The sequence below is a fragment of the Etheostoma cragini genome, chromosome 15 (genome assembly GCF_013103735.1).
Source record: "Etheostoma cragini isolate CJK2018 chromosome 15, CSU_Ecrag_1.0, whole genome shotgun sequence".
Classification (NCBI taxonomy): domain Eukaryota; kingdom Metazoa; phylum Chordata; class Actinopteri; order Perciformes; family Percidae; genus Etheostoma; species Etheostoma cragini.
The window spans coordinates 2372428-2398000 of NC_048421.1; the positions used below are offsets into that span (position 1 = coordinate 2372428).

Consider the following 25573-nt stretch of genomic DNA (forward strand, 5'->3'; position numbering starts at 1 on the left):
CTTCTCTGCATTTAATCCATCCCTCAAGGGAGCAGTGGGCGGGGACCAACTCCAGATCTGAGCCTTAAGGGCACTGGCTGGAGAATCTAGTACATGTTTTTGATGGTGGAGGGAACCCACGCTAACGTGGAGAACACACAAACTCGGAATGAGATTTACGAACACCTTACACCAAACGATTGAGACGAGGGTAAAATGCCCCAACACCTAGCAAGACTCTCGTGATTTCATTCCCATATTGGAAATTTGGAATCACTTGAAGTCATTTGGTGTAAGGTTGACTTAACACAATGAAACACTTTTACCGTGTGTTTTAATTCATTTGGGTAAAATAACACGGTGCACATTTAAATATGTTTTAATGTATGATTAAAAACAATGATTTGCTACTCATTTGTTCCTCCATTCATTTAAATTTAAACACTGTTGCTGGAGGCTGCAGAAGTTGTGCAGTGGCGTCATGGTGTTCTTATCCTAGGCTGTGTGTTTGTATGTGCAATGTTGTCATCTGTGGTTGTGAGTTGCTACAGTATGTGCTGTTTTCTTCATACGTTTTCTTTAGAAATGATTATTACTCGAGTCCAAGGTAAATTATATTGTGTCGTATAAGTTTGTAGCACTTAGTTTGTGGTATTTGATGCAAAGAAGTCACTTTTTAGCTCAATTTGTAAATGATTGACCTGATGTTAGCCATTTTAAACAAAATGTTGTTAACCAACAACGTTAAGAGGCTCTTACGAATCAGCCTGTGTTGCTTGTTTTCCATTGCTTAATGGTTGACCTAGTTTTCTGTACCTTTCTCAGTCTAATAATTTCATATTTTGTTTCTTTTGTCTCATTTGGATAAAAGGGTGAGTAAGTATCGGCCAATGACTACTCACTGTAAACATGGCTTGGAAATCTCACAGGTTATATCATGGCTTTGCACATAACTGTGTGTACTGTGAGTGTAAGAGTCCCATTTAGAAAGGACAATAGGTAATTCCCAGTTTCTGAAATTGCATCCACGTGTCCTTCACTTGCTTCCCTTCCTCTCATCTTGTCCCTAGTCCGTCCCACCGAGGAAGCACGGGAGTGATGCAAGGAAATCATGGGAGGAGGGAGGAAACAACGGAATGGGTTTGAGAGGGATGAGACGTCCTCTCCATGGATTTGACAGCTGTATGGCCGTAGTTAGCAACTCCTCCAGCTGCACTGTTCCAGGAAGGTTGTTCTCTCGTATCCTCCCTCCTTGGTCCTCCCTCCTCGGTGATCCCTCCTCAATGGTGGCTCCTCGCTCCTCATAGCAGAAATAAGAGCTTTGAGACAGCCTTCATGAAGGAGGGACAGAACAACGTCCGGTTCAGCCGAGGACCAAGGAGCGGCGTCTCTGCCATGCTTTCTCATTGGAACGGACTAAAGCCATCGGGTTGGTGTGTTAGAGCCTCGAAAGGGATGCAAGTGAAGGAAACGTGAATGCTAATTGAGGACCTGCAGCACAACCGCCATAGCTCATCAGAGATCTCCCTCCTCCATCCTCCATCCTCAATCCTCCTTCCTCGTTCCTCTGAAACTGCCTTCACCAAAGAGGGCCAGACTGATTTTTGGGTCGATAGCGAAGAAAGGAGATATCAAATATAAGACTTGCGAAGCAGCCAGTATGTCTCCATGTGAATCCCAGCGGTCAGAAGTGGCAGGTGGCCGTTTGTTGGCCATGGCGGTTGGCGGTGGTTAAATGTCCATCTCAGTGCACAGTGACAGGCAGCATGTTTGGAAGTAGTTCCCTTGCGGACTGCGATGATTGAGAGCAGTCAGGTGCCATCCTCAGACTCAAACTGCCGTCGGCCAGAGCCGGGGACACTCTGAAGCCCCTGGGCAACGGTTGAACGGCTACAATGAACTGCCTCTTGAACGTTTTGCTCAACACAATGTAGATAAACGGGTTGATGCAGCTGTTGGCGTAGCCCATGCTGATAGCAATGTTGTAGGCGTACAGGAAAGCAAAACTGGGCCGCTGGACTCCGAGGTGGGCCAGCTGCAAGATGTAATAGGGGGCCCAGCAAATGAAGAAGGCCACGCATATAGCCACGGCCATGCGGGTCACCTTTCTCGTCCTAACCCTGAGGCTCCGCTGGGGCAGTGGAGCAACTGTAGCCGACATGTTTTGGAGAATCTTGAAGAAGACGGCACAGATGACCACCCAAGGCAGAGCAAAGGCCAAGAAGAACTGGTAGAGGGTGAACCAGTATGTATCCGTGGCTGGGTTGGGCAGCAGGAGGGCGCAGCCTACCGAGCCGTCCTTCAGGCGCATGAGTCCCGCGTACAGCCACACTGGGGTGATGGAGACCAGAGAAAACAGCCACACCAGAGCCACCGCTGCCCTGGCCATGAAGGGGGTTCGAACATGTTTGAAGCGGATGGGATGGACGGTTGCCAGGTAGCGATCCAGAGTCATGACTGTCAGGATGTATGTACTGACAATCTGGCTGTTTGAGTCCAGCGCCGTGATGACGGTGCACATGGTTCCACCAAAGCACCAGGAGCCGTTGCCCACAAGCTGGTGAATGAGGAAAGGCATGCCGAGGAGGAAGAGCAGGTCTGCGATGGACAAGCTGAAGATAAAGATGTCCGGCACTGTGTGCTGGGAGCACAACTTGGTTTTCTTCACGATGGTGTAGATTACAACACAGTTTCCAAAGATCCCAAAGAAACAGATGACACCGAAAATGCTGGGCATGAGCACTTTGTTGTACTGCTCATGTTCTGAGGACACAAACAGAATACTCTGTGTCAGACCACTATACCAAGCATTGAATCCTGTTCATCCCCCCCCCGACATAATATGTGTTTCAGTTAAAGCCTCTGAAGGCGTGTCAGTTATTCTGGCTGATTAGACCTCTGCTCAGGTTGAAGGTGGACCAGAGCGTTGATGGGAATGTATTAAATGTATCAGGTTACAAATCTTTTCTCCCAATAACAATGATAATGGTGTCAATTCTCCTCCTCTAACAGGTGCAATACAGGAGACTTCAGATGTCAGTTAATCAGTTTAAACCCACACACACAATCCTGGGAAAAGGTATAATCAGCCAGATTAACTGAAAAAAACCTGTGTTCAGATCCTTTAAAGTTCATGAAAAAATAACCAATATTAATATGCAACTCCCCAGCTGTAGAGACACCCATCCGTTTTCATTCTTGGACAATAATTTAAATTAAATAAATTTGTGATATTGCATTACAGTTACTGTGTTTTTTCAGTTAAATCCAAGAAGTATTACACTTTTTTTTTTTTTAAAGGGGGAAGAAACAACCAGCCTACCTTCTTCTATCTCGGGCGAAGTGAAGGGTGAAGAAGATGAATTTGAAATGTAGGAAAAGTCCATCCCAGATAGCTTTGTGTAGTCTTAATAAAAGTAACAACTTGACATAACAGTTTTCGGTCGAAATAAAGTCCAATTATACACAAGGAACAAAAAGAATAGCAGTCTAATTTTTTTTATTTTTGAAATACTAACTGGATTTGAGAGAAGATGTCAGACACGCGCATGTTCTCTGTCTAGTGCATGCGACAGTAAGGCTTACTCTATGAGAGAGAGAGAGAGAGAGAGAGAGAGAGAGAGAGAGACATTTCTCTCTCATTGTCTCCCCCATTATAAATAATAGCCTCTCATCTATCGTGAGGATGAATCTCTCCACTAGGTGTCAGCATTGTCAAAGTATTTAAATGTCTCTGTTGTCACCTCACAGATCAGAATTAAAAGCAGATGTTCAAGAAACGAAAACAAAGACAAATATGACCAAATATTTGCCAAATGATGGGTTATGCAGTGGGAAAACAGCTAACACACTCCCCGCCAACACCTAGGATGAAGACTAGAGTTATGCAGTAGTATTATATCTTGAGTAGCCTGGGCCTAAATCATCCAAAACATCATATGTGCAATGTCTGTGTCCACATAACCAAGCATAAATCTTGAATTTTTAATTCTGCTGCAAGCTGGTGGTTTACAATCACACACAGCTTCTTTCTGATAGAAGACATCTCAACAACCTTTAAAGTATGCAGCAGATATGAGAACACTCAGCATGCAGATTGTGTCACCGGGCTCACTAGAATAATGTCAAATGTCACTATCGTGGCAAGATTTTGTGCTTATTTTAAAATCTTAAAGCATTAGATGCTCCATCTTCATCTTGCCTATTTGAGCTGATGTTTCACGTAGGCCTACCTTGCTTTATGTCACCCTAATTCAATATTTAATCTGATATTGATTAATGCATGGGGTCTGTCTAACCCTTTAGTTTGCATCACTGAAACCAACAAAAGATGGATAGTTAGGGTATATACAGTAGATAGATAGACATATAGATAGATGATAGATAGAGAGATAGATAGACACATACATACATACATGCAGACATATAGACAGACACATACATACATGCATAGACAGACAGACAGACAGACAGACAGATAGATAGACAGACAGACAGACAGACAGACAGATAGATGTCATAGGCTTCTGTTTCGTTGCTGTTATCAGTTTTAGGTCAACGTTACTTACAATAACCGCAGGGGGTAATTAAACGCAGTTGTAGCCGGCAGTTAAGTTATTTTACGGGGTGGGTTTGGAAGACAAGTGGAAGACTGACAGGGAGGAGCTCCAGTCACAACAGCAGGCAGACCATAGACTGAAGTCTGTGAGGCAGACCCTCCCAGCACTGGGTGGAAGGAAGCGGAAACGTCGCAAGCCTTATGCTAGTAGCGATCCCTAGGACGGGGTGGAAGCGATAGCACAGCAGGCATAACGTTACATCGTTTGTTGCCTCTCAAGAGGAAGCAGCGTTTGGATAAATTACACCGTATGGTTTTAGTTTGTTACGGGGGTAGCATCGAAACGGAATATCTCGAGTGGTGAGTTTCCCGCATGCTTTCTCTTTACATAAAAGTTGTGTACTGTTTCCTTTTCGCGACGCAGGCTAGTCAAGTTAAGTGACGTTAGCTGCTGGGGCTAGTTAGCTAGCTAACTGTGCAACTGAGCTAGCAACAACAGCTTGCGCTATGAAAAAAAAGGTGTTTTCTTCCTTTTTATATTTGCCAACGTGAAGCTAGCTTTTAGGCCTCGGGCTTTAGTAAACAGCACATGCTTATTTTAAGCTCCACACATGTTCTGAGTAATTTCGCTGTTAATTTGCCCGTTGTGGTAAATGAATAGGGTTAAGTTTAGTAATCGCACGGCATCGTAGTTATTGTTATCCGACCGTTAGCCGGCATGCTAGCTCTAGCGTTCTAGATAGCTGGGCGCTGCTGCTGGATCGAAATCGATCCACTCGAACTGATGGGAAAACGATAAAATTCGATTTAATGCTCAATATGGTACATTTAGAAACACACATAGGAAATTACCCTTTTTGTATATACAGTAAATAATGATGAGAAGGGTGTTATTCTAGGGGATTATTGCTGGCTGCCCCCATTTCGTTAGACTTCAGTTTCCCTTTTCAAGCACTTTGTCTGTTCTGATGTTAGCTAGTTCTAACACTCGTGTGATTTGATGGTTTTTATTAAGAAGCATTACAGTGGACATGGGTTGAGTTTGTGGTTTTCCTGTATTTACAAAACAAGTACAAATACAATCATAAGGAATAATGAAGGCGGGGGAAATGTGACACCGTGGTAAACTATCTGAAGTTTGTGTACACGGGCCCAGCCACTGAGCAGATAGTAAGCATATATTATAAATACTAACACATTGTCTAGATTTAAACCTACAGTAACATTTTAACCTACGGAAGCCCGCAAGGATAACTACACTGACTACAAATCGTCCCACGATATTTACTCCATCGGTCTAACATTGGTTAAATAGGTATATAGACATTGGGCCAGTAGAAATAACTGTAGCCTACAATGTAAAGGGAATTCAGAATGGAGAACTAGTTTAATCAAGTCCCCAGCCGGGTTTCTAACTATTCCAGTTGTTGAGAGTATTAATGTAAATTGCTTTTTTGGTCCTACCCTTACAGTCAAATTACTTTTAAGTATTCACTTTGTTTGTCATTTTGCCGAGTTCCGGCATACACTCATCAGTTTGTCACAGTGCAATTAATAAAAAGCAGAACTACTTGCAAGTTAAAATTTCCCATGTCCAAAATAGAACATCATTCTAGAACGTGTGTGTGTGTGTGTGTGTGTGTGTGTGTGTGTGTGTGTGTGTGTGTGTGTGTGTGTGTGTGTGTGTGTGTGTGTGTGTGTGTGTGTGTGTGAGAAAGTGACACAGAGGCGGTTGTACGTGAGCATCAGTTTTTACCGCAGCTCAAAATGTTTACTGGGCTGTCACCTGTAAACCTTTTATTATTCCGACATTTCCTGTAGCACCTGAAGGCAGCGCCAGCCCTCCTCTCCTCCGCCTGTCCATCCATCCGTTCTACTACTGTGTGTGTGTGTGTGTGTGTGTCACAGGCCGTTCTTTTTTAATGCTTGTGGGAAGAAGCTGTTTAGCATCCTGCTGGTCCCTACAGCTAAACTCCTGTACCTCCTCCCAGATGGCAGGAAGGAGAAGATGTAGTGGGAGGGGTGGTGAGGGGCCTTAATGACGGAGATGGTCCTGTGGATTTCTAGAAAAGTGTCTTCAGTACTGTGTAGCTAACCGAAAAGTGATCATCATGACAAGATAACATGGATTGTTTCTTGTTGGGGAAAAAAGCAATTCAATCTGAGAGCTTAGTTGCCGATAATTTGCCATACATTTGTGTCTCTTTTTTTTTTCATCAGTCTGTCGGCCTGTGATTTAAACGGCCTCTTTCGATTCAGGGCTTTATGGAGTGAACCCATCAGAGCTGCACGGTGTGATATATATCAGCAAACAACTTAATGAGATAATGTAGCTTTATCCATTTAACTCATCAACTGTAGGTTTAGCCAGTGTATCACTGTCAGCTCTGCTTAAGTAGGCTACTGACTTAAATCTGGTCGAGCCAGGTGATTGGCTGTCAGGAAAGTCTGTACTAATTGCCATTGATTGTAGTGAATTTGGCATCAATGTCTTCTTATCGTCTTATAAATGTACTCAGAGTAACAGCAGCAAGCACATACAGGCCTTAACCTCTTCTCACACAAGTTTGCCATTGGACATGGCCATTAATACGTGTGTGTGTTATATTTTGAATTGTGTAAGATCTCAATAGAACAAAGTGTGTGATGTCTAGACCACAATATAACTTACCCAGGATCACAAGGCGGCAATTATAAAAACATGTTATGAGCGTAACCAAGAAGCAGTCAAATAAGTACAAACTTGCAACATAAAGGAAGCATCATGTTCGTATTTTTGATATATTTTTATAATAATTTTCTAAAAAGACCCTCCTGCCCTGTGCAGTTGTTACTGTCTACACTACATTTTGCCCATGTTGAGCATTATGTTGTCTTTTGTTTGCAGGAACGTTCCTGTAACCTTTATGTGAGGTCCAAGCCCTAAAGGAGCGGGTCATAGACGGGAGGAGAGACTCGGAGCAAAAGCATCTGGCCACAGAATCCTGGATACGGGTTTTTATTTTTTATTCAGCCCCTGAATCACAACAACAACCAAGTCGTTTTCCAGCGCACAACAACAACAACCATGGAGGCCATTGCCAAATACGATTTCAACGCCACTGCTGACGATGAGCTTAGTTTCAAGCGTGGTGAAGTCCTCAAGGTAAGAGAGAACTATTTGATCATTTAATGTTAAGACTTGTCTGTGTTGCTCATTATGAAATCCTGGCAACTATTTTCTTGCTGTAGGTTGTCTTTGCTGTGTAGTTTCTTAATCAATCATATCAGTCATATCCATGTTGAATGAAAATGCCATCAACCGAATAAAAAGAGTTTCAGGCACTGATGTTATCTTTATGAACTCTAAGACAATCTGTGGGATTAAAATCATTACCCAAAGATCTAAAAAACAACGCTACAGTACAGCTACAGATCAATATGTTCTTTTTCATTTATATTTTACATTGTCATACACTTGCCAGATGTGTCTGTTAAACTTAAACCAACATTTCAAAAAAGTTCAGTAGCCTTGAGGTATCGCCCAAAACACGACTGTGTTTCTTGTGCTACCAAAACTACGACATTTTAGGCCTAGATGCCGCGATCTAGAGAAAATCAATTATCGCGATATTCTTGAACAAATACCTCAATGTCAAATATTGCCACAATATTGTATGGTTGACTATTGGTGCTTTAACTAAATGTTATTTACACCATAACATTTTTGATAAATACTTTCCAGAAATGATGTAATGGCTTAGAGGGTAAAGGTAAATAATAGAACAGCAAAAACAGTCTCGTAAGTTCAGAAAATGACATCGCTTTACTGTAATGCAGCCTTTAAAACCAGGTAAAGACAACACTTAGCATATTACAATATTGTGTGATATCCAAGATCTAAGACAATATCTAGTCTCATATCGATACATCGATCAATTGCCCCAGCCCTACCTTGGCCCATGTGTGATAGTAAAGCATCTAAAGGAGCAATGCTTGTGTTACGCTGCCTTAAAAAGGCAAAGGATGCTTAGTTTTTGGTTCTATTATGAACTATCTAAAGTGCTCTCTGTGAAACCCCAGGCGTGTCCAGATCCTCAGGCATCAGAGGCTTATTCAAAGCCCCATGCTTTCTGGTCGCCTGAAAAGCGTTTCTCTGACCTTGATGGGATAGCCAAAATGTTGAGAAATGATTCTCTTTGGATTTAAATGCATCACAATCATCTCTCTGTTTAGAGTCATAGTGATGACATGACAGAAGCAATATTAGCTATATTTTCTTCAGAAATGTGTGTTGCTAAACACTCAGTTGAAGACATCCTTTTGATATTGCATGATCTTTTTTTTTTTAACAATTCTCTTTTCTCTCCCTCGGCTTAAAGGTCATTTTTCATTTGACTTACCTTTGTTTCTCCGAAACACTGCTCTTAAGCTTTTGGCTGTTTACACGGTAAATAGCCCCTTTTGGAAAAGATACTTTTCTAAAGGACCCCAAAGCTTTGTGTAACCTGTCATCTTGTTTTGGTTATAACATGCATTGTTTTTTTTTTTTAAGGTCAACATGTTTTTTTGCCACACTTGCAGGAAGAAGGAAGGTTGTTGTGATGCAACTAAACAGACACATTGTTTTGTTATCATATTATCACTTTTATTGTGCTCCAGAGAAGCCTCCAGGCCACAACTACAACTAGAATGAAGGCGTCAGGAGTGACCAGTAAATAAACCCCTACAAAAAGGGATACTACGATACATCGTTAATCGCTTGAAAATCAAATATATTTGTGTAAAAATGGCCGGTCGGCATAGGTTGTAATCCATTTTGGATTTCAACGTATTTGAATTCAGACGTCTGTTTTCTTAGTTTATTTATTTAAAGATTTTTCCCCCTGTTTTAGTCATTTAAAATTGGAATTTGTTTTTAATTATACATTTTTTTAATTAGATTTTTGTTATTGAAGATACTAAAATACAATTTCAGTTGCACTTTTTTATAAGAGGACACACCTGTTGTTTTGCACAGTTTATATAAATAAGAAATATTGTTCAGTCATTTGTCTGCAGCTCATTCTGTTAAAAATAAAATCGCATCGTGAACTTCAAAATTGAGAATGAAATTGTGAGTTGAGTGTATCGTTGCATCCCTTCCTCCAAGTAGTTTTACTCTAGTAGTCCTGCTTTTCGGGCCCTAACTGTGTTAATGACTCGGTAGCGTGCAAGACTACTTTACAGCAGTTTGCATGTGACGACATTTTACCCCCCCATTAATAAAAGATTTAAGGGAAGAGTTTTGAAAATATGTCTTCTCCCACCAGGGGGGCCGTAGAGGGAGAGAGGGAGAGAGAGAGTCAGCTCAGGAAACACTGAGCTAAATCTCATGAAGTTCACATATTCGAAGAGAAAGCCCTGTCCATTTCCTCTGATTCAGCAGCTGAGTCCAGCCAAGATGTTAATGGAAAATACCACAGATCTTTCCTGCAAATGAAAGCAATCAAAGATGAGATAAGCCTATTGGTGCCCGTGCTGTTTTATACTACCTAATGTTCTGCTTACTGCTTGCAAATTAAAAAAGCTAAAAATAAAATTTGAAAAAGATTCAACACCCAGACTTTACTTCTTGGTTCCCTTTACGACGTTGCTCTCAATTCCTGATTTATTTCCTTTCTTGCAAGATGCTTTTAAGGCCTTTTTTTTTTAGCTCATTTACAGAATTCTCTGTCTCCCAGAAAGTACGGCCACTTAACAGTAACAGCTTAAAACTAATCGCTAAAACCTCATTCTTCAGATTCAGTCTTATCCCGTGTGTGAAGTTCTACTTTGACACTAAAGCGTCAGAGGTTCAACATACACTACACTGAGCCATGTGACAAAGCACAAAGCATACATCCTATTTTTTAAATCTTTGCTGTATCAGAATATAAATCACAGTCAGTCCCACCTGACATGCCATATAAAGAGATACAGTTAATGCTACTATGTGTAAAGTTGGAAAAATGCCAGATTGTTTGCCCGCCAGAGCTCCACTCAATGGCTTTAAAATGAAAAGAGATTCACATATCCTGGCCTTGCATATTTGACTAGGACTAGGCATTATTTCGCTGTATCGATATCACGATATGAGACTGGATATCGTGTTAGATTTTTGATATATTGTAAAATGGTAAGAGTTGTCTTTACCTGCTTTTAAAGGCTGCATTACAGTAACGTGATGTCATTTTCCGAACTTACCAGACTGTTCTAGCTGTTCAATTAATTACCTTTACCTACTAAGTCATTAAATCATCTCTGGAGAATATTCATCAAAAATGTAATTGTATAAATTTTGTTAAGGCACCGATAGTCAACCACACAATATGGTCGCATTGACATCAAGGTATTTGGTCAAGAATGTCGTGATATTTGATTTTCTCTATATCGCCCGGCCCTATATTTGACCCAGCTGGTGCGTGACATACTGCAAGTGAACAACCATAAGAGCTCCAGAAACTGCTTCAAAGGTTATTTCTGGAGAGATACTAAATCTGTAATGGGGAAGAAAAGCCAGCCTGAACGTTCCTCTAAGTCTGTCCACATTTCAATTGAATCAGTTGTTGCTGCTTTGCTCATAGGACCAGTTCTCTGTTTGAGACGGTATGACTGGGCCCGATGTTTGTCAGATACCATCCCCCTCTCCATTTCTTTCATCCTGTTTTTGTTCCTCCTCACAGTACTCATACATGAGTCTAAATCTCCCCCCCCGAGGTAACTCATGAGAAGCGAGATGGAACAAGCTCTTATCACTCACTGAGACACACTCGGACGTCATTTTGGTGATCTAGCAACAGTGATAGACGAGGATTTTGATTAATTAACAGTTTTATTCAAACTACCTTGCTTGTCCCAACATGATATCACTTAGCTTTTCATACATATTGGGGCACAAAATCCAAATTTGCAGCAACATTTCTTCCTTGTGTTGTCTTTCTGCCGACCCATGCAACTTTTTGGTTTTCTGGGTAAAAATCTCAAATTAAATCGTTTTGGTCATCTTTTTTGACACTTTCGTTGTCTCCCCCCGATGTTTTAGTCACTTTGTTCTGGGCTTTTGAAGCTTTTTCAACTTTATTTAATAAAACTAAAATTAAAATGCTATACAAGGAATAAAACACCCAAAATAAATCAAAAGTGACAAACTGATCAATTATTTTGCTCATAAAATGTTTTATGGAACTATCCACGTTATTTTGTTTGTGACAATCTAGTTGAAAGAAACCCAAATTTCTGATACAGGAACTTTTAGAAAATGGTTCAAAGAGACATGAGGACATCAGGAGGGTTTAAAAAATGAACTAAGATAATGTTAGAAGAGATCAGCTTGTGCAGTGGAACCTACCAACGCCATTAAGTACGTCATTGTTAGCCCGTTTTGCCCTCTACCTTTTGTGGTACTAAACATTTTGCTCTGCAAATTTCTTTGCAATAATTTGTCACGTCAACGATGTAAGTATTGAGTAAACCCACATCAGTTTGGTCTTGTCTGTTTCCTCTTTGCACTTTTCTTTTTAAACAAATCGACTATGAAACCGCTGTCAATAATGCCAAGCTAAATTCTTCTCAATTGGCATTACCCTGAGTAAAAAAACTTCCCCTAGAAAGAGAAAAACGATCGTACAACAGCCTAACAATTGTGGGACATGGTGCTTTATCTGATGCTGTGCAGCACAGTATTCACACGCATTTGGAGTAGTAGCCTACATCTGAAAGAACTTTCTAGAGGTGGAGTGTGTTCATAGTGGCTCCTTTACTCCCATCCCCAGTGCTATCTGTCTGCTGATACTAATACTAAACAGCTCTGCTCTTCTGGTACAAAGGGTCCCTCTCATGAGAGAGAGAGAGAGAGAGACCGTGTTAAGGCTTTGCTTGATGGTAGTATCCTCTACCTTCTCACCATTTTCAGTTTCAGATTGCCGGGATTGTAGCCGTGTCGCTATCTCTGGCCCTCGTGTTGGCATACAGGAAGATCTGTTTTTCACTTTGTTCCTCTACTCCTGCTTTCATTCACGACTTGTTACCACACACACTGGTAAATTGTAGTAGATAGGAAAATAGGCAGTTGGTGGTGTTGTCAAAGTTTGAATCAGAATACAAAGATGAAAAGAAGCCGCTGTGGTACTGTAGACATCCAGTAGGCTCTTTAGTACGATCTCAGCGGTCATAAAACAATGTGATCGAGACAAAATATTTTTTTGGCACATTGTTTTGCGAGTAAACTCTTGTTTTGTCTCATGTTCTGAATTGGTGAAAAAAGTTAGACAAATTCAACATCTCACCAAAAGTCAATGAGTAATCATGTTAAGTAATAAGTAACTCACTAAAGCTCAAATTTAATGCCACACACCAGTTTCCTCCTCCAGCTTCTATAATAGGCCTTTCATAGAAGCATTTATCTAATGGTCTTCCACTGAGGGGATCAAAAGGTTGTTTTTGAGGACACGAAAACCAGTTGTGTCGAACCATTTAATCATCCCAAAATGTGCATGCTGCCCTTCCTCAATGGTCAAAATACCCATTTAAGAGGACAGATTATAAATAGGACATGCCAGTTTATCTAGCATCAAGTATTAAACATGGACATGATATTAAATGTGATAAGAATTTCCTTAAAACCAGCTTTTCATGGAGGAAAGGTTTGTATGTTGATGCTAAGTCTGTCGGGAGGAAATCGCGATGCATCCGAGAACTGGGTGGATACCCTGGCTGTTTCACTTCTTTCCTGACTGGCCATGCGTGAAAATACATACACCTGCCGTGTATCTTGAGCTGAAAGCCGCTTCGCGCACACTCCTGGGGCATGCCGTGCCGCGGCCGGTGACCTATCAAGCCTGGACTTGAATTGCCGTGTTTTTCGCTGGGGGTCACGGCGCCTCCGGGGCCCAAGCACAGACACGCGCCCGGTGGAAAATAAGGGTTACTTGTTTAACACACTCCACGGACCTGCCTTTACACACGTCAACTAACTACAAGAACGTTACCGCCGATGGCAGTGCAATGCTGCAGAGTAAAACCGATGCATATTTGGCATAATCTTTGGCAGTAAGTAACTGCCGGGCCTGTAAAGTTAGAGGACTATAGGGGTCTTTTATTTTGACTGACTAGGATTAATCTTTTTGGTTCTTACACATGTAAGCTATACTAGAAGATACTCCTGCTTTCATTTGAAACATTACTGTATTAAAACATAAAAGGCATTGATTACACGGAGGGAAGAATTAAAATGTGCAGTTATAACGTTTCACAACTGTCAGCCGGTTAGCATGCTGTGTGTCACCGTGACTCACACCGCTAGCTGACCAGACCAGGCTCCCCTCTCATTTGCAGCCTTGAGTCATACACCAACGTTTACTTCTCTCATTTGCCCATTCACGAGGAGTAGAGCAAACTCACATTTTAACAGAGGCTCCAACTCCTCACCAAGTTACTTAGTTGTTTTTATAGAAAAACCACAAACACTGAACAGGTGGTTGCCAACGGGGGCAGCGAGAGGCCACGAAATGGTTGCCATTTGACTTACTCTGGTTGCCAAGGCCAACCGTTACTGTTGAGCCCTGATTTTTTTTCTTTCTTACATTGTTTAAGAAGAGTTGCATGTTTAACTATTAGTAAACCAATATTTGCAAATCTCAGGCCCTAAAATAATGATCCTTGGTGGACCGGTTCATTTAGTCTCATAGACCTCACAGGGTGGCAAACTGAGCTAGTGCTACGCTCACACTGCGAGCCTTAGTGGTCACTTCAGATTTGTTTCTCAGATCAGATTGTGGTTATTCACATAATTATTTTTTATTAAATGTGGCCAATGGCAGATTCCAGCTTGAACAAGTCCCAGTTCTAAACTGACATGCTGTTGTATGGAGGTAAACATTGAGGCTAGGCCTCAGCCCAACTTTCTTTGTAATTTAGCTCAACAGGGTGGAACTATGAGAGGGTCCCAAACAATTTGGGAAATTAGCACCCGCCACCATTCAATGGCGGGTACGTATTCGAAGTGGCGCGTGACTTTTCCTTGTATACCAGCCACATTGGCGGGCGGAGTGGTTTTCAGCACAAGTCTGTGACACAAAGCTGGCTGAGGTAGAGACGCAAGAATCATGATCGGTTAAAAAAATCGACATAACCCCGGTGTTAAGAGGCCTGTCGCAGACTCAGCTGTAGCTATGATTGTCCAAACTGTTGAGGGCGAAGTAAAGGAAAAAAGAAGGTACTTTTCAAACCAGTGGCGCAGTGATGACGAAGGGAAAACAAGGGAAGGGTCTGCTTTTTTTATTTTATTTTATTTTCTGGCCAATAGTTAATTTATTTGGGAACATGCTAAAATCAAGCACATGTTTTTCAATGTCTGTGAATGTGATTAAGAAGAACTTAGGCTACTCTATCATTTAAATGTAAATTGACTGTATTTGTGTATATATATATATATATATATATATATATATATATATATATTATACGATTTTCAAGTCTTAAAAACTACTCAAAGCGCTTTTACATAGTACAGAAGCCAGTAACCATGGTGCCACCTGCTCATCAGATAAACACTCACACACATTTAAGCATCGGGGGCAACTCGGGGTTGTGTCTTGGTGTCCTGCCTAAGGACACTTTGATATGGGACTGCAGGGCCAGGGACGCCTATTTAAACCATGTGTTATAAATAATCAACACATTTCAAAGAAAATAGGAGGATGATATTCAGATATACTGCTGCAACAGGAGTGGTGTGTGTGTGTGTGTGTGTGTGTGTGTGTGTGTGTTTCTGCTCTACAAATTGCTTTTTGCTCTTATCAGTAAATAGCACACATAGTTTCAGCTACCTTCCTGTTTTATCTTTACAGACTTTTAGGTGGTTAAACTGTTTTTACGTAATCTGAACATAGAGGTGGGTTTGTTCAGGTTTTTGATACCGAATGCAATGATTTTGAAAGCATTTAAGCGTGGGCTTATATGTAAAATCTTACAGCACAAATGTACAGAGAGTGGGCCCATAACAAATTTGCATAACACAAACTCCAACTCGGTTTCACATTGTGATCTTCCTTCATGCATAGACAAAAAAGGGGAAATTGCAACTGGTGGTATAATGTAAGAGGCCAAAAGGCACAAAAAAGTACAAACTTTTTTTGTGCCTTTTTTTTTTTACTCATGGGCTTTGTCTTAATTACATTGAATAGTAGTAAATTTTGGCCTTAGGAGATCTTTACTGGGGATGATTTACTAAAAGTTTTCAGGTTTATGAGAACCTTATTTATATAACCTGTTACTGTAGCAATTGAACAAAGCAGTATGACGCTGTAAAATTAATGATAAAAAAAAATCAATGTTTTACCTTTTTTTATAATTAAATCATCTGTTTGAAAGGCATGGCCGAGTATTATTCTGCTTGTTTTCTGTGCCGGAAAACAAATCTAGAGGCAAAGCAGCAGGTTGAGACCATAGCAGAGTCTGGCCATTGCCCTAAGCACTGTACACTTGTTCTCATTTCCTCCTTAAATAAATAAAGATTAACAGCCCTGCTAGCCGATAGAATTAATTCCTATCAACAGATCTTTGAACTGTGCCCATGTAGCATGATGTGAGTACCGCCTTCTCACCTTGCTTCTTCTTTCAACTGCTGTCTACGGATGCAGATCATGTGTTATTTTTTTATTTGTAAATCACTCTTATATCATAAAATGCCATAAAACTCAGATTTTAAAGTCACCCCAGGAATTGAATGAGCTTGCCAATACAGCCCTGAGGCCTTTGTGGTAAGACACTCACTGGTTATTAAAGGAGGCAAATGTCGGCTCACAAAAGAGAAAATCTAAAGTAGTATTACACTGAGGAAGTAAATAAGTATTTAGAGAAATTGCACACACACAAAAAACTAAAAATAAACTAAAATGATAAAACGTGATGCACAGGTTTGCACGGTCTTGGAAATACATCTGGAATCTTGCAGAATAGTACAAAGTACAGACTTATTCACATTTTCAGATTTTTGCTCATCAGGCCAGTATCAATTAGATTTCCCAATTCAGCTATTCTCCAGGAAAGACAAAGTCCAGGGTGCTCAGAACGTTCAGTCAAATGTTTGAAGGTGCTATTTGGGGTCAAGAAGTATAGAAAAAAGGGAAATGCTGGTAAAATATGAGTGTGTGAGTGAAGCCAAGTGTCTGGTAGCTTCACTTATCCTAGTTGTTAAAGACAGGATTGTAACAACAACAACCACCACCACCACCACCCACTCATCCTGCTGCCCCAAACCTTTTGGAGCCCACAGTCAAGTCTGGCTTAGAACCTGTGGAAAAGTTGTCTAGTCTGACCCAACATAAGTGTGTCCTTGTGTCTGCATGTGCTTACATTAATGCCACAGCTTAGCTGTTTTCACATCCTGTTTGATGTGTCTTCCAACCCCCAGCAACTTCCTGTATCTCCACAGCAAACTCCAGCAACTCTACAGTGTGCACCTACCACACTTCAGCACTGAATTTACACAGAAAACACACGCCCGGTCCTTTGTGGCACACAGTTAGAATTTAGTTGCCGCAGTGTTTGCAATAGAATTGCAGTCAAACGATGTGGCCACAGTGAGAACTGTCTCAAGTGACCCTGTGACAGACATCTTGTTGTCCCTCTTTAGTTTGCAATGTAGAGCAAAATGGAGCTTTTAGCCAGTTGCTTCAACACTTTGTCCTAATGCACCCCACCCCTCCCCTGATTAATGGTTCCCTCACCGCCTGTTAGTGCTTAGGGTATTGATTTCTCCTCCTCGTCCACTTGACCAGAAGAGACGAAAGAGTTATATCAGCGCTGCCTTGTGATGCCTTGAATGGTTTTGAACATCCAAACCTCACTTGAAAGACTCACAAGCCGTTATTAGAGTCTGAGCTCCCAAACCAGACCCAAATCCTACCATTTGATTTTTTTCCTTTCCTTTCTAAACCCTCAAAGTCTGCAGCGGGTTTCTGCAGATTTCTTGCAGATTTCTTGGCCGCCTGTTTTAAGCAGCGGTGCAATTGACTATGTGGATGTGAAGGGTCAATAAATCACTGCTATGTTGCTCATTGTGCAGTTTTTGTTACAGCTAAGATTCACCCTACTTCCACTGCCAGAGGCCTTGGAGGATCTCACTCAAGTCCTAGAGACTGTGTGTGTTCAGTTCACAGAGAAGACTGTTTTCTAATTTAAGTGCTGACTCTCTAGAGAGAAAGTGAAGATAAGTACATTTCTCTGACTCAGCTTTTTTTTTTTTTTTTTTTATCTCTCCCTTATTTCTTTTGGCTAATTCAAGCTATGTGACCTTGCTAATGTAAGAAAAACTTTTTTTAAAGGCTTCACTATGAACTATAGCCACAGGACCGACGGCCCACAAGGAATGTGGGTATTTAAGGCAAATCCTTCACACCAAAAACACAAATACATTAGTTTGTGTAGATGTAGCCGGAAATGCTTTACTACTTTATTCTGACTAATACGTTTTCATTTGAAAATGCATAATGTTTTAAACATAATATATAATATTATTATAATATATATAATGCTACTACTGCCTGTCTCATGCAGAGTAGGCAAGCTACTATTCGAGCGATTTGCAGCAATTCCAGTGTGCAGCGGCATTATCGGCCTTTCACCGTGATCCCGCCGGCAGGCGCATGCCCAGTGTACGGGACTGGTCGAGATGTTATTATTTTTTAATTTTTTAAATTTTTAGGCCCATTGATGAAGACGGAGATCATGTCTGATATGAAATGAAGACATAGTAGTGTGGATGTATCTGTCAGCCAATGCAATATCCCTGCAACACCCCAGTACAGGTTTACTCACACTGTTTTATGAGTAAAGTAAAAAGATGAGAGCTAAGAGGGGAAAGCATGCAGTGTGCTAAGTGGCACCTCTACCAGCATGTTGCGATTCACAAGGCTAATTGAAGGAAATGTGGAAACTGCAAATATTGCCTTAGCTTAATAATGGACGAATGTGTGTTTGCGTGAACCTTTTCCTGCCTTTCCCCCTTTTCGCTGTTGCGCTATTTTTTGTACATCTGTGTTTTTAAGGCTCCGGGTCAACATACGGCAGCAGGTCCAGCAGGCTGACACTTATTTGTCTCAGCGCCTTCCCACTCTGGCCTAATAGCTGCCCAACTGGGCATGGTGCAATACATCGGCACTCATGCCTGATGGTGAGGTTGAAACCCCCGCTCTTGAATTGTCCCTCTCTCTCCCTCTCTTTCTCTATTTCTGGCTTTGCTTGCTCACAGCTTGTTTGAGCGGTACATCCTGCTCAGGGACGGATGGTTTGACGAAAAGTAGTCCTTCTCTCATTCACTACTGCCTTCATAATAGTCTCCAGATAGTTTCCTCTATTATGAGCTGTGAATTGACCTTTGCATACATTTTCACTTAATCATAATTTTGTGTCTTGATGATTTATTTATGACTAATTTTTTGTTTTTATCTAACTTGATTTGTTGCATTGTGGGATTGTTAGCAAACAGTTATGCACATATTGTTTTTAGTTCATACATCTTATACTCAGTTTGGGCATGGATGGGATAACTTTTGTTCACAAAATATGATAATATTGTTTGTTTATAAGGGCTAGGCAGAAGTTGAGTCTGGTCTTACCCCCTCTTAATTTCTTAAATATTATTCATAGATAGGCATAATAAAATTCAGTTTGCCATTTCCTATACTAATTGAAATTTCTAATTAAGGACTTCTTAGTTTTACTTAGGGCTGACAATGTGGGTTGAGGACTAGGAGTAGTGTGGTTTCAGTACGCCATGGTAAGTAAAGCATGCTGTACTGAACCGGTGAAAAGGAGACACTAGGGTTACATTTGGATAACCTAGTAGAAAGTAAGACGTTTCCTGTTGACTTATTGGTCGAAGGGGTGAAGCATGCAGTTCTGTATCAGTACACTCTTAACCTTTTCAACTTTTTAAGACCCAAACAAACCATTTTATTGCAAGAATACGGACGGCTCTTTTCTTCTTGATCACCACCCTTGGACATCAACATCACAACAGACGTCACCCAGACTAACTCACTGTCACATCCAAGTGTCTCTTTGACACATGAAACCAAAAACCACTCCCAAGACGCAGATAAACCTTTTACTAATTCTAAGAAATAATAGTCAATGTCACAGACAATTATTTTCTCGTAGCATTTCCAACAACATTTTCGGTATTTGTTTTTAATAAAATAATATTTTACACCTTTGCTAAAACTCACTATATCTCGACGGTATATATATCAAAACATTTGAGATGAGAAATAGACTGTGCAGTAAAAATCTTGATTCATATTTAAATCAGCGCTGCCTACTTTGGCAATTTGATGAGAGTTCACGAGCCGTTATTGACACCGCATTAGAGGCTCTGATTGGTTGCTTTTCCCTTGGGTGCAGTGGGAAGTTGCAAACGCCATTAGGAGCACTAAGAGGAGTCGGAGGAACATGTTTTTTCCTCCAGATAATCTCTCATGTACCAGGGTTAGGATAAAGTGTCAGTTTCGGTAAAAATGACCAACTTAAGTCATACATAAATAAATGAGCAATTAAAAAAACGGAGGAGACAAAAAAAACAGCATGGGATTGATGGGGTGTCACAAAAAGGCACTTAGCTAGCCAGCTACCACAGAAGGAGGACAGTGCAGTCCACATAATAGCTAGCTTGGCTGCTTTGAAAAAGAGATGTCCCCATTTTATGTAATTTCCCCCTGAGGAGTTTTCCTAAGATGATCACAAGGAGAGTGATTCTTTAAAGTGGTTCTCTCTCTCTCTCTCTCTCTCTCTCTCTCTCTCTCTCTCTCCCCCCCCCCTTGATTTTTGCTCTTTCTCTCTGGCTCCCTCTGCGTCTTTTCTCACTTCTCTTTCTCTGTTGAGTCACAGAGCTGTAATTAGATCTCACTTCTTCTCATCTCCACATCACTCCCTCCTGATGTGCCAAAAAGTCACAGATGGCTGTATTTAAACCAAAAGGTATCATTCTCTTTTTTTTCTCTCTACTCATCTTTAGTTCCCAATCTGCACCGCATATGAGTGATAAATAGTCCAGGCACTGATTAGCCAATGTTTAATACATCATAAGTACTTGACTGATAGGGCCACAGTGACATACTGTATATGTTGACATATTTGAGAAGGTGATTGATTGTCATCTTTTGGCTGACTGAGTATGTTTACATGCACGCCAATATTCCACTATTATTCCAAATATGACAATATTCAGACTTTGATACGGGCCATGTAAACATCATATTCCGTTTGGATATTTTGAAAAAGGCATGATTCTAAATATAGCATTTTCTGATTAAGAAATTTGGGATATGTCAGTATTATTTGGGTTTTAGGACACAGCGCAGCCGTTCCGCATCTTGTGGAAATTGGGGGTAAAAGAGCCCGACCGATATACGGGCGGGCCGATATTTGTCGGCCGATATTAGGCATTTCCTGCTATCAGTGTCCGCATTTATAATGGCCGATTAAAAAAAATATATATATATATATATATATTTTGTTTAAATATTCATTCATCGGTATCATTTATAATGACAAATAAATGATTCTGATAAATGAATATTTAAAAAATAAAAGCGGACTGTCAACCCTATTATGAGCGTTGGCGTTGCATAGTTTGTCCACCGCTCTGCAACGTCCCTGTTGGCAACACTGATTTGTTTTTGTTAATGTGTTTTTGTTTAAAGGACTTAAAGTTTGTATTTTATAAATTTTTATTTATCAGAACTTTAATATATTTTGATGTTGTCACAGTAAAGCAAATTATTATCCTATTATTCAAGCCGAAGGAAATGCGGGTTAATATTTTCTATTGTTAATGGGATGTCCCCACAACTCTGTGAGTTGATTAATTTCAAAACGTTTGCCACTTTACTCAAACCAAATGACCATATGTATATATTATGTACCGGTGTTTTTGTTAAAAACATTGCAAATACATACAGTTTTGTGCAAATGTCTTAGGCAGGTTTGAAAAAATGCTGTAAACTAAGAATCGCATCAGTATTTGGTGTTACCACCCTTCAAACCAGCATCAAAGCTTATTGGCACACGTGTAAAAAGTCGAGCAACGTTGAGAATCGTAGACGCACTGGTCAGCCCAGGAAGCTTAGTGCTGCAGAGGATAAAAACATTAATTATTATTTCTCTTTGAAGTTGGAAGATGTCCAGCACTGACATCAGCTCAGAGCTGGCAGAAACCAGTGAGATCAGGCTCAGTCATCTACTGTCCGGACAAGCCTGGCCTAGTGGTCTTCATGGGAGAGTTGCAGCCAAAAAGCCATACCTCTGACGTGGAAACTAGGCCAAGAAACTCAACTACACACACAAACATAAGGAACTGGGGTGCAGGAAAATGGCAGCAGGTGCTCTGGACTGATGAGTCAACATTTGAAATATTTGGCTATAGCAGAAGGCAGTTTGTTCGACTGGAGGCCAGGAGAGAGCTACAATAATAAGTGTCTGCAGGCAACAGTGAAGCATGGTGGAGGTTCCATGCAAGTTTGGGGCTGCATTTCTGCAAATGGAGTTGGAGATTTGATCAGGATTAATTCCCCTTCAGTTATGAGTGACAGAGGATTGACATGTAAGGTGGGAATGAGATGGGGGATGACCCGCAGCAAAGGGACACAGATCGGATTCAGACCCGGGCGCACGCTCTTACTGGGTGAGGTAGAAGTTACCGCCCGGCTTTATTCATTTTTATAAGCCATTTAAACGGCTTAGTCGAATATTGTCTTCTTCGGAATAAGGGCAGAAAATGGAATATGTGCATCTAAAGATTGGGACCTACTCGTGTATGGCTGGTTAATCTCTTCAACAACAGCTGGTAAAGTCTGGCATCAGCACCAGACAGCAGCAAGCCCATTCTTACGCTATATAACTGAAACAGTTGTTTTTAAATGCACACACTTGCCCAAGCTGTCACATCTGTTTACTGCACTTGAGTTTTTTTGTCCCTTTTTTTTTTTTTAGCTCGAGTCATTAGAGTCTATTGTCAAAATGAAGTGCACAGAGGTTTCAAGCTGTGACAAACAACCTCATGATGTTAAAGAGGATCCTCCCTCGAGCTGCTGAGGTCAAATTGATTTAGAGTAGAGACCGGAGTGAGGGAGTGGTGCTAACGCAAAATTATCCTTCCATATCAGTTATCACACTTAGGCTGGTAATGACTGTTTACACCCATCTGGTTTAGCTGCTGGGTTCGTCATCTTTTCAGCCATTGGGCTACAACTTGTCGTTTTTAGTAGTTATGAGATGGTCTTCCTTTTTTTTTTTTTTTTTTAACTACATCATAACTGTTGGATTGCCTTTTGTCTATCTCCCACACCCCTGACTTTGTATCCTGGATACGTCCACAAGATGGGGAAGACTTCATACAAAGCAAAAAAAACTAAAAGACATGAATATGAACCGGCGTCTCTGAGGAAGAGGGTGCTGCCCTGGACGTCTCATTTTGTTTAACTTGACTACTTTTGATACACTTCCATCTTTTCAACTTTCCCTTCTTTCCCCTCATTTTAAACGCAAATACTCACTAAGCGGAACTGTGGCTATTTTGATAAATGCGTGCAGTTTTTAATTTAGCCCAATTCAGTTTTACACCTTCAACACGACTGCATGAGAGGTAGTGGACTTGCATTTCACAGTAAAGCCACCATCTGCCTCTTCTGTAGGGTGTCCAACATTTAGTTAATCCCCTTGATTGGAGGTGTAATGTGTGTTTGAAGCTACAATCTCTGCTTTTATAAGGGAGACTCCCCATGTGGTTATGGCCTCAAGCATTATTTTAATTACTAGAGTGTTAGAAGCTTTAATTTACGGGAATCCAATGTGATCTTTTTCTCTCTTTCTGCGTCGGGGTGTCTCTCTATGATCAGAGTCTGCAGCCTCCCTGCTGGGAGTAAAAGGGGTCAAACCTATTTTGATGGCTTTTGTTTTTTTCTGCAGCTGTTTTGTTAAACAAAGCAAGAAGTGGACCCAACCGCATCACACCCCCAAACCAACTGTGATTTAAAGTCTGTCTTCCTCTCAGTATCCATCAGTCTAGAGGGGCGCAGTTATTCATCTGTGGAAAAACGCATTCAGGCTGTTTTAAACAATTACGCCAATACATAACCCACCTTATTTTTTGAATACTTGATCTCTCAGTCCATGCATATTTTCCTAGATACTGTACAGTTTCAGAGGGGGGGGGGGGGGTAATCACAGTTTGTACTCTGTGTAAGATCTGGTGCCACAGCAGGGGTCACGTCTGCTGCCAGTGTGTCAAAATGCCCGGCCTCAGATCCCATTCCTGCAGGACATCCTCACGATTGGCCCTGACAAACACATCGATATTTTAAGGCATCTCTTGTACTTGTGCCATCACAGGCCATCTCCTCTCCCTGGCTCCTCTTCACTGTTGGGTTTGTTTTGGGTGTCGTGTATGTGCCAGGTCCACCTGATGGCTCAATACTGTCTGCTAGAAATAAATGTTTAGGACTAACCTGGCCACCGCCTCCAGAAAGGCTTTGAAGTCTTTCCCCACAGCAACCTTGCTTGAAGGTTTGTAATCTACAAGTTTAGACATTTCTGGATTGAACCAGAAGTTGGTTTGTATGGTCATGAAATTGCTTGATTTGTTAAATATGAGCAGATTTTGATAATTTGTCAGTGTCTGATCTGAAGTCAAATTTGATATTTTCTTGCAAATGCCTGCACATTACTCTTACCTTTTTATTGAGTTAAAAAGAACTAGAACTTTAATAAAATAAATAAATGTATTTAAAAATAAATATTAATCAATTAGTTTCAACTATCAAATGTATTTGCCAACTACTTTTACAATTCGATTCGATTAGTTTTTTTTTAGTTTTTTTCAATTATTCTAGCTTCTTTAATGTGAATATTTTTTTAGTTTCTTCTCTCCTTTGTGACAGTAAACTGAATATCTTTTTAGTTGGGGACAAAACAGGACATTTTTGAACGTCATTTTGGGCTTTCCCCCCATTTTCTGTCATTTTGTACACCAAACAACTGATCGATTCATTGAGAAAATAATTAACAGATTATTCGAAAATATAAAACAATAGTGAATTGCAGCCCTAAACCTAAAAAAAAAACCCACTTCCTGCATCTGCTCTTTCTTTTTCTGTAGAAGTATGACTGAAATTGTATCGTGGGCTGTGTGGTTTAATTAAAATGTTTTTCCACTCCGCTCTGGCCCGCTGGCTCTTACCAGTGGCTGGCTTTGACTTTGCATATTACCAGGTACACTGTAACTGATCATTGTCCGTGTCTCATTGGATAACTAAGCAGTGGCTCATTGGTGCCGTCTGGTGTGCAAATAGACAGCAAAACTGACTCTTTCAGTTTCATGAAACTTGGTGGCATACCCCACGGGCTTCGGCCTCCGAGCTTCTGATGAAGCTTTATCTTGTCTATTTTTTCAATCGGTCTGACCTGCCGCACACTCAGATTAACTCACACCCCAGAGTAATCCCTGCTCCTGATTTATTGCAATCCCATGTGGACTGTACAGACGTGGTTTAGTTGGTTCCTGGTATTTATTTATTTTGGCCCCACCGTCGTGTACCACACTTTCCTTCTCCCTCTCATGCTAGGCAATGCTTTATGTAAGTCTGCCTTACGTGCACCTTATGCAATCAAGGCCTTCTTAAGCGTGGTTATTTCTTTTATCCACATACTTGGTGTTATACAAAGGATTTTCTTTGTGACGTTCATCTTTAGGTGGCCGGGAAGGGAAAAGTAAGGATTTAAATCTAATCTCCTCAAGGTCACTTACACCCCGTCTAAGGCTGCACGATTAATCGAATTGTAATCACGATCACGTATTTGGCTTCCCAGAATCACATTTGCGTAATCAAGTGATATTTGAAATGGGTCGATCTGTTCGTAGAACACTCCAGTGTTTTCTTTTGCAAAGCCCATCTAAGCTCGGTAAACCACTGTGTGACCATGAGCCCCTCCTTAAACCACTGTGTGACCATGAGCCCCTCCTTAAACCACTGTGTGACC

General features: G+C 40.9%; 2 protein-coding genes across 2 annotated transcripts in view; one reads left to right on the top strand and one right to left on the bottom strand.

The window, feature by feature from the left end:
• grb2b (growth factor receptor-bound protein 2b) overlaps window positions 1-25573 on the top strand; it is a 54088-nt gene that overhangs the window by 12425 nt on the left and 16090 nt on the right. The window contains exons 2-3 of the mRNA XM_034893909.1: window positions 4778-4897; window positions 7425-7682. Coding sequence (XP_034749800.1) covers window positions 7605-7682 — 78 coding nt within the window. The 5' untranslated portion in view covers window positions 4778-4897; window positions 7425-7604. The remainder of the gene's footprint in view (window positions 1-4777; window positions 4898-7424; window positions 7683-25573) is intronic.
• On the bottom strand, window positions 1714-3383 carry mchr1b (melanin-concentrating hormone receptor 1b). Its single transcript, XM_034893914.1, has 2 exons — window positions 3302-3383; window positions 1714-2742 (listed from the first exon to the last, which is right to left on the bottom strand). The coding sequence occupies exons 1-2, from the start codon at window positions 3363-3365 to the stop codon at window positions 1724-1726; spliced, it is 1083 nt and encodes a 360-aa protein (XP_034749805.1). The 5' UTR covers window positions 3366-3383; the 3' UTR covers window positions 1714-1723.

Excerpts from the sequence above, each read along its gene's own strand:
- mchr1b (XM_034893914.1), bottom strand. The coding sequence starts at position 3,365 with ATGGACTTTTCCTACATTTCAAATTCATCTTCTTCACCCTTCACTTCG. Across the intron at positions 2,743-3,301 it reads TTCGCCCGAGATAGAAGAAG|AACATGAGCAGTACAACAAA; the intron begins GTAGGCTGGTTG and ends TTGTGTCCTCAG.